Raw genomic sequence first — 9,622 nt, 5'->3', positions numbered from 1 at the left:
GGATCAAAGGAAGCAAAGTTTCCTTACTTTAGCAAAGGAAAACCAGTCTCCTCTTGGCTTATATCGAAATCCTCCGACATTCTTCTTTACAAATCCTCATTTTGTACTTCTAATTAGTGACCGTTGTTTTGTTTTGATCTCTCCCCTGCACTTCCGCGTTCGTCATCCAACCGGAACTGCTTCAGTGTACAACAGTGAGCGCAAGCGAGATTAAATTGATTATTACGTTTTAAACATGGTTATTTTTCTTACAAAAACGCATCAATTCGCTACAGGAGGACTTTGTTCACCCCCCGCAGCCGTGTGAGGCACTTATTATGGATGGGTGCTTTTTATTTAACTTCTTTTGGACTGATGAACTGCAACACCCGCTGAGTGCCATTAAACAGCTTGAAAGATCAAAGACAATTTTTAATATAACTCCGACTGGATTCGTCTGAAAGAAGAAAGTCATATACACCTAGGATGCCTTGAGGGTGAGTAATTTATGGGCTAATTTTAATTTTTGGGTGAACTAACCCTTTAATAGTTTAAATCTTACCCAACTAATTACTGAGCCTATACTAGAGTTACTGCTCGAACACAGTCCCTTCTTGATTGAATGCTTGTTTCACATCCTAATAGATTTTTAAGGGTAGGTGTAATGACTGACTGCTTTAGTGATCATTCCATTTTATTTTGTGTATGGAAAATTAAATGACCTAAATCTCCATCTAGGTTAATTAAAACATTGAATTTAAATGTATTTATTAATGATTTGATTTATATTAATTGGGATGGATATAATTTAATTCCTAATGTACAATATGCTTGGGATTATTTTATATTTTTTATACTGAGTTCATTAATGTTGTGGAAGACATGCTCCCTGGAAGAATATTAGGGTTAGGGGTAATCATCTTTCTTGGATTAATTCTGAACTTATTAGTCTTTTTAAGTAAAGGGCATGGTCAGTATTTCATCAGACAAGAAGTAACGCCGATTAAGAAGTATATAGTGTAACGAATCAGCTCATGGGAAATATGAATAATTAATCATAACTAGTTATAATTAATTATGAATATTTTAGATCCGCTGTAGATATTTACTTGACCTCTCAGGGTCAACTGTCTTGTCAATTCTTAGGGTTTCCGGGTGCGTTTTTCTCACATCCTCTCAGAATTCCAACAAACCACCGACTGGGGAGGGTCCCTGGTGTGGGCCTTTAAGGTCGGAGAAGATCCCCGCCTCTCAAGATGGGCTTGTCCAATGAGAAAGGCCGGTATCCCAAGTGGGAGTTTTGAGATACTGGGGAGTTTTTATGACCCTTTGTGTGAGGGCATGGTAATTTGCAAATGGAACTTGAATCGAAATTACTAAAGATTCTCAGGACACTAATATATTGCCTATGTACCAACATATAATATACACGCTCGTTTCGATCATCAGAAGGCGAATTCATAGATACTAAACATGGTGGAGATATATATATATGTAAGCTGACAGGAGGGTGTTTCGATTATAAGTCTGCATAACAGTATACATTTTCAAAGACCAAATACACGATGACAATAATATACCCAATGACCTGAAGGATGATGTGTGTTCATTCAAAGAAAGGTTTTCCTATGAATTAATTAGTAGAAAAGTCCATTTCTACTCTGCCTCTTGCCCTGGGACATGCAGGGCTTTTCCCTGCTTTGCATTCTTTTGGCCAATAAACCCAGTGATATCAGCGTTGGTTGCCATGCAACCAGGAGCCTGTTCGGCTTCCTGGGGTGTTACGCATTTCGGGGGGAAGGGTTCATGGGTCCTCATATGGCTTGTTAACTGAGGGGGGTTACAGAGTATTTGTTAAATATAAAAACAAAATATATATTGTGTGTTTGAGTGGTCCAGACGCTACAATAGTCATTTGAGAAATGTATTAGGCAAAAGTAACTAATGAAAAATCTAATTACTATAAAAAATGTCTTTCCTATAATTGTAAGAACTCTTAAGTATTTTTGGAATAAAATCAAAAACATATTTAGTGCTTCAGATAACCATTTAATTAATCAAATTCGAGTTAATAATACAATATTACATGACTCTTTATCTAGCTCATTCATTTCATCAGCATTTTTTGTCTGTTCTACTTTAGTATCTGATTCTTATTTGAATGCTGGTACTATATATGATACTTTATCGTGTAGTAGTTCTTTTCAATTTAGCAAGATTTTGCCTATTGAAGTTCAGAATGCTATTAATGAATTAAGTGGGACTAGTGGTGTTGGGATTGGATGGTATTGAAAATAAGTTTCTTAAATCATCTTCTCACATTCATCGCTGATTTATTGAACTTGTCTTTGTCTACATGTGAGTTACCTGCTATCTGGAAATAAGCACGTATTACTCCACTTTACAAGGGTACTTTTTAAAGTTCTTGATCTCAATAATTACAGACCTATATCTGTTATATGTTCTATATCTAAATGTTTTGAAAAATTAATATATAAGCAACTTCCAAATTACTTACAGTATGTATTAATAATATTTTATCACCATATAAATCCGGCTTTAGGTCCAATCATTCTGCAACCACTGCATTACTTAAAGGGGTCATATGATGCGATTTCAATTTTTCCTTTCTCTTTGGAGTGTTACAAGCTAGCTCTTGGTACATAAAGAAGATCTGTAAAGTTGCAAACACTAAAGTCTCAAAACCAAAGAGATATTCTTTATAAAAGTTAAGAGTTAACCACGCCTACCTAAAACGGCTCGTTCTAACACGCCCCCACATACCTACGTCACGATCTGGGAAGATTTGCATAACGCCGCCCAAATGTTCACGCAAAGAAAAAAGGCGTAACTTTTATTCTCACTGTAGTATTGTTGACGCTGCAGCCATGTCACAGTATGGTGAGGGGCATAACATTTCCGTCACATGCTTGAGGTATTCGGCCAATCACAACGCACTGGATAGCTGGCCAATCAGAGCACACCTCACTTTTTCAGACTGATGAGCTTTGTAAAAATCGACGCGTTTCAAAAAGGCGGGGCATAGAGGAGAAACAATAATGTACAGTATGTGGAAAATAATGTGTTTTTTGAACTTTAAACTGCATAAACACATTTCATTACACCAAATACACAAAATAATGTTATTTTTAGCAACATCATATGACCCCTTTAAGTTCACTAATGATGTGTTTTCAGCTGCTGCTGATGGTAAACTCGCAGGTGCAATTTTTCTTAATTTATCTAAAGATTTTTGATGTAGTTGATCGATACTTACTTTTAGATAAACTTCATGCTTTTGGTCTTTCTTAAAATGCAATTATGTGGTTTAATTCATATTTGCATAACAAAATGGGAATAAATCAAGATTTTTTTTGATTCAACAGAGGTGGTTCAATGTTGGGACCCCTTCTTTTTTCTAGTTATGTTAATTATCGTTCATTTTCAATAATTGTAATGTTTCAATTTATGCTGATGACACTGTCATATATGTATCTAATTCTGATATTTTACAAATTCAGTTGTCTCTTCAGCATGATTTTAATATTTTCACAATTGGTTTTTGGATAATAAATTAGTGCAAAATCTTATATTATATAAGTCTTATATTATGATTTTTGGTTTTAAAAATCCAGACTTAAATCCAGAGTCTGTTATTGTGTTGTATCATGTAAAGACAGTACTCCTTTGCATAAAGCTGATATTATTAAATACCTTGGTGTATGGCTTGATTTTGAACTTTCCTTTAAATGACATATTAATCATGTTCTACATAAAATCAATTTTGGAATTAGTACTTTACATCAATCTCGTAATTTTTTTTTTTAATGCAGTGTTCATAAGAAACTTGTCTCTCAACTTCCAATCCTTGAATATGGTGATGTTGTTCATCACACTGCATCAAAATCAGATCTTGCTCCACTTCATACAGTTTATAATAGATTTTGCAGATTGGTTTTGGGATGTTCTTTTTATACTCATCAGTGTTTAATGTATGATACACTCCAGTGGCCAACTTTACACACAAGATGATTTTCGTTGGCTTCATTTTATATTCAAATGTATTTACTTTAAATATCCTAGTTATTTACAACTTGTACCTTTTTCTTTAAATTAATTTCTGTACGTACTTGTTCCTTGTGTCAAAAAAACATTGGTAAAAGAGCTTTTATGTTTAAAGCCCCAACAGACTGGAATAATTTACCTGCAGATATTCAAACTATTGCATCATTAAAGATGTTTAAGCAAACTTCATTATATTATGTTTTGGTCTGTACATGCTATCACTGAAGATGTTACTGTTTCTTTATATATATTTTTGGTTTCTATTTGATTGGATTCACTGATCAGTATATGTTGTTTCATATTTATTTCAATTTTGTGGTGTTATTTTCTAATTAATGTTAGTGATTTGTCGTTTGGTGTTGTTTATGGATGTATTATTAATCAGTTTTTTTGTGATTGTGTTACTTTGTTTTTGAGACCCCCTCGAAAACAAGATGGTACATCTCAAGGGGTTAATCCTAACAAACTTACATACATTTATTAAAAGCTCTTTAGTTTTAACAGTTGTATTGTTTCAAACTTTTTTTTTCCAATCTGTGAAAGATCTCAAGAACAAAATGAAAGGCAAAATTGGGCTCACTTGCAACCCCTAGTGGAAACATTTGGTCAGTTCTAACAAACAGCAACAGAAAGCTTTTTAATTTGTTTTTTCAGCAGTAATACTTCTGCTAAATAGTTTACTTTCAATTTACAAAATGGTGCTCCTGACTTCCAAATTTATTTTGTGAAATTACATGCATAACAATAGAACTTTCAGTTCAATTCCTTGAAACGGATTATGTAAATTTAACCAAAAAAGAAAGAAACCTCTGACACACTGTCAGGAATATATCTTCAAAAAGTGTCTGACATCAGAACAGCTTAAATACTGAAACCTTAAATTCTAAAGATCTTTAAATACTAAAAGCAGAAGCCGCCAGTAGCTCAGTAGTCTTCCATTTTCTTCAGGATTCTCCATCTGTCCTTAAGATTTACACCGGTGCGGTTGTCAAACTCAAAGTCATTCAGGATCATTCTCCATTTGCCCTCCCCATACTTCCTCACACCTGCTTTCAGCTTCCTATCTTCTTCTGCAGTCCATTTCTGAAAGGAACAAACATTGATGCTGTTATTATGCACATGCGCACACACTGAAGATGTCCACCTTCAGAGTAACTCACCCTCCTGAGTTGGCTTGTCACACTAACATTGCTTTGTAATTCTGAAGAGACACTACTTCTCCTGGAAATCTCTGTAGATAAAATTAGCATTTATAAATGGTTACAGATTAATAATACGAATGAAAAGCACTTAATGTTCATAGAGTTTTTTAAAAAGAAGTTCAAAACTTGCATGATGTTATTTCTGTGGAACACACACACAAAAAAATAATTTTGAAGAAATGCATATGTTTGATGTTATAAAGAGCAAAATAGAAGATTATCAGTGAATAATGGTGAATATGGAAAAAAACAAACAGATTTGGAAAGACATGAGCGAGCAGATTTTTGGTTAACTACTTCCTTAACAACATAGAAAATGACAAGATAATTGATATTTTGATTCAGTAAAATATACATTAAACAACAAACAAAATCCCCCAGCTGAGAACATACTGCAAATGGAGGTTCTCTTGCGTGTGGTTTGCTCTTTCTTGGCAGTTTCAGGTTTCCACAGGTCATGAATTTGTTTGGAAAGAAGTTTCCTTTTGGGTCTGAGAGAGACAGAATTATTTCATGATTTTATTTCCATTTATTCGAGGAATTTGAATAAAGACAACTAAATCAAGTCATATGAGATAGATAATAAGGTTATGCATTTGAATTTGTTTGGAAAGAAGTTTCCTTTTGGGTCTGAGAGAGACAGAATTATTTCATGATTTTATTTCATAAAATATAAAAACATAAAATAAACATTTGTTTTCATTTATTCGAGGAATTTGAATAAAGACAACTAAATCAAGTCATATGAGATAGATAATAAGGTTATGCATTTGAATTATGAATCACTGATGATTATTGTCAGGTGTTAGTTATTATGGTGACTGTTTATATTCACATAATGAGAGTGTTTGCCACGGTTTAAATCTTGCATGCTGAAATTACTTCCAAGGCTCTCACCTTATATTTAACACCAGTGGATCCACCTGCACCTCATTTCTGTGTGGAAACATCAACACCAAATAAGAATTTTATTTATATTTAAAATATTTTATTCAGCTAAAATGCATATTAAATAAAAATTTCACAAAAAACTCTCTACAATTAAAGAGTTTACTTAAGAAAAAGTGGTTTATTACATTTATGAATGACCAGAACCAAATAAATAAAATTTGAATTCATTTTCATAACAGACAACTGCCGTTTTAAATTTTGAAGTTGAGAGAGATGGTTTTACTCTTCTGGTTTGTTTGACTCTGGGCTGGATGGAGTCCTTTCACTTCCATCCTGTTCAGATGAGGTTTTCTCTGACCTCTCATGACGGGCTTGAACCACTTTTAATGCTGCCTAAAAAAAAAATAAAAAAAAGTAAGTACTTCATAGCATTTCTGGTAATAAGCAGCAAAACACACAGTCTTTAAATCACAGTCAAAGTAAACAGTTAGTGGCAGGAAAATCCGCTCTTAAGAGCCTTTATTAGGTGGTTACTGAGCATTGAAGGTGAAGCTAATTGCACCATTTCCACACCCTCAGGAAAACATCACAACTCTAAGAGATCATTAGACAAATTCCCAGTATATACAGTATGCACATCGAAACCACAGTCAATGAAGCCCATTAGGACGTTCCCACAGGATGTAGCAAAACAAATCGGAGTTAATCGTAAGGTGGATTAGCTTTTTGGTAAGCATAACAAAAAAGGCCCCATACTTCGAGTAAGAAACCAGAGGACCGTTCCTGGCTGAACGTGTTGAGGAACGTGTCGACGTTCTCCAACAGCTGGTTGAAAGTGAAGTTCATCAGGAGCTGATCGTATGCATCCTTCTTACTCACAATGGTGGTCAGCTTTCCTTGTAGTTTCTGTTAAGACAGACACAAAAATGTTGATTTGCCGCATTGCATGAAAAGGCATGTTAAACTGTAACGGGTAAATACACACCGCTGGTATCTCAGTCTCTTTTTCCAGCCACCGCAGGGTTTCCTTTGCCAACTGTGAATTTCCTTTCTTCACACACACAGCGACAGACTTGGACACACAATGAAAACAGCATTTTCATGACTGAACTCCATTCAAACTCTACAACGTGAAACATCCATCACTCTCAATCAAAAATACCTGAACAATCAGTAGCGTCTTGATCTTAGCATGCAAGTCTGAATCAGACACTTCCTTTAATGACTCCCAAATCGGCAGCGCTGACATCAAGGGAGTGATTCGAGCAACGTGATCATAACGGACGTCTGAAATCCACAACACAACACAAGATGAATTAGCTGATGGAACAGTCACTGAATCTTTCATTTACATTTGTCTTTATAAAAATTAATTCGGTTTTCGTGATATACTGTACACTATTCTTGCAAAATCTCGTAATCTATCTAGATGAGGCTTCATCAAATTTCGAAAAGACTTGTGATAGTCTAAGAATCCAACGTAAGAATGGGTTGAAAAATTAGAAAACAAATCAGAAAGCTTCTTCAAAAAATGGCATCACTTTACAGCAAAAGTGTGTTTATGAATTTATAGCAGTCATCAGGGTTTCACTTTTTTTGTTATACTTATAAGTGAAAGTGACGTGTGGCCAAGTATAGTGTCTCGGAATTTGTGCTCTGCATTTAACCCATCCAAGTGCACACACACAGCAGTGAGTAGTGAACAAACACACACACAGTGAACACACACCCGGAGCGGTGGGCAGCCATTTTTTGCTGCGGCACCCGGGGAGCAATTGGGGGTTCGGTGTCTTGCTCAAGGGTCTCACCTCAGTCGTGGTTTAGCCCTACCAGTACGGAGACTCGAACCTGCGACTGGGTTACAAGTCCGACTTTCTAACCATTAGGCACTACAGGCAAACCCCCCCCCATGAGTCAAACATTTTAACTTCAGTAGCATTTCCAATTCCTCTCTATGTACTTAAGGTTTTAACAGAGGAGTTTGATCATATATCACCTAGTTTGTATTAAAAAAAAAAAATCTTAAAAACATGGCAAAAATGTATTTTTTTTTCTCTGGCTGTTGACAGCATTTTCTGATTTATGGGCTGATAAAGAGAAAGAGACTCAAAATCAGTTCCAAAAAAACACAACAAATTATAGGTCAAAAAGAAACAAGAATTTTGAACCTGGCTCTTAATTCAATGTTCAGATTTCTGTTCTGGAAATTCATGCAAATGCGTGCTTATTTAATTAGATAATGTGTATTTGCATAATTATACATAATTCTGAAAACTTGTAAAACAAAACCATTGTCTGAATGGAATATGATGAATAAACTGGACGTATGGTGAGATCTATCAGTTAGCATTTTTTCAAATAAAATTTTTTTTTTCCAGGTTTTTCATGACCGTGACAACACTGCGTCTTGGAGTTACACTGTAGATGTATGCCCAGCTATTATTGAAAATGACTGTAAAGCTAAGCAAGTTTCTTATAAAGACAACTAAATATTATCTGGCACAAATAAATATAACATTGCTAATAATATGTTGACATTACCCAGGTCTTCCCCGTCCATCACTCTGGCAAGGAAGCAGCAGATCGTTCTCTGAGTGGGATGATCTGACCTGTGGGAACATGACTCAAGATCATCCACTATACCTGTGGAATAAACAATAAACAACATGTGAGAATACAGAACAAATTATATCATAATTAAAAATAAATGCAAGCAAAATAAAAATAAAAGCATCTAGCATTAATTATTATAATAAACAAATATTTACTAGACTCAAAACAAAACACATTACTTTCAAATAGTTTCAAAGTTTTACGAAACTCCAACGCAGATCTGTCTCTGAAGAGCCGACATAGTGACGCGAAGTAATAATCGATCAGCCATGACTGGACAACACCCTCGACTTCAGTTAAATCGATTTCATCAGTCGTGCTGGATATTATCTCATTTGACGATCCCTCCATTTCCATGTTTATGTTGAAAACAAACGTTCCCGCCGAGCGCTGACTGTAGCGCGGGCGGAGTTTATGAGAAATTCTAGCCGCAGCACCACCTGCCGGCGCGGAGGAAACAACAACAACAACACGAACGCCTTCGCAGTATCTTAAAGCTGCAGTCCGTAACTTTTTTTGGGTTAAAAATGATCCGGAATCAACATTTGAGCAAGTACATAACCAACCAGTGTTCAAAACTATCGCCTTACTTTAGCCCGATTCACAACTGTTAGCTTATAATAATGTTTTCTAATTTGAGTGGTACTGGTAGGTTTTCGTCATTATGTCATGTCTGTAAACATAAAGAAGTTGTCCCGGCTACTAGGCTATCGCATGTGAGGATCCTGCAGGCGGAGGATCGTTTATAGCCTTTTTTCACAGCAACTAGAATAATTAAATGTATCATTCTGATGGCGGATTGTAATCCAGAAAGGATTATGTGTTTATGAAACACATGTGAATGAAATTAAATTATATTCCAGTTATAAATG

General features: G+C 35.2%; 1 protein-coding gene across 1 annotated transcript in view; it reads right to left on the bottom strand.

Moving 5' to 3' along the window:
- Positions 1-4,620: 4,620 nt before the first annotated feature.
- Positions 4,621-9,622, bottom strand: part of LOC107725689 (telomeric repeat-binding factor 1-like) — a 13,238-nt gene continuing 8,236 nt past the window's right edge. The window contains exons 2-11 of the mRNA XM_016535061.1: positions 8,930-9,190; positions 8,679-8,780; positions 7,300-7,424; positions 7,123-7,209; positions 6,894-7,043; positions 6,421-6,530; positions 6,144-6,182; positions 5,640-5,737; positions 5,205-5,275; positions 4,621-5,127 (exon numbers count right to left, since the gene is read on the bottom strand). Of these exons, the coding sequence (XP_016390547.1) occupies positions 4,969-5,127; positions 5,205-5,275; positions 5,640-5,737; positions 6,144-6,182; positions 6,421-6,530; positions 6,894-7,043; positions 7,123-7,209; positions 7,300-7,424; positions 8,679-8,780; positions 8,930-9,190 (1,202 nt within the window). The 3' untranslated portion in view covers positions 4,621-4,968. The remainder of the gene's footprint in view (positions 5,128-5,204; positions 5,276-5,639; positions 5,738-6,143; positions 6,183-6,420; positions 6,531-6,893; positions 7,044-7,122; positions 7,210-7,299; positions 7,425-8,678; positions 8,781-8,929; positions 9,191-9,622) is intronic.

Source organism: Sinocyclocheilus rhinocerous, unplaced genomic scaffold, assembly GCF_001515625.1.
Source record: "Sinocyclocheilus rhinocerous isolate Xijiao unplaced genomic scaffold, SAMN03320098_v1.1 scaffold1327, whole genome shotgun sequence".
Taxonomy (NCBI): Eukaryota; Metazoa; Chordata; class Actinopteri; order Cypriniformes; family Cyprinidae; genus Sinocyclocheilus; species Sinocyclocheilus rhinocerous.
This window is presented reverse-complemented; position numbering and strand designations above follow the sequence as displayed.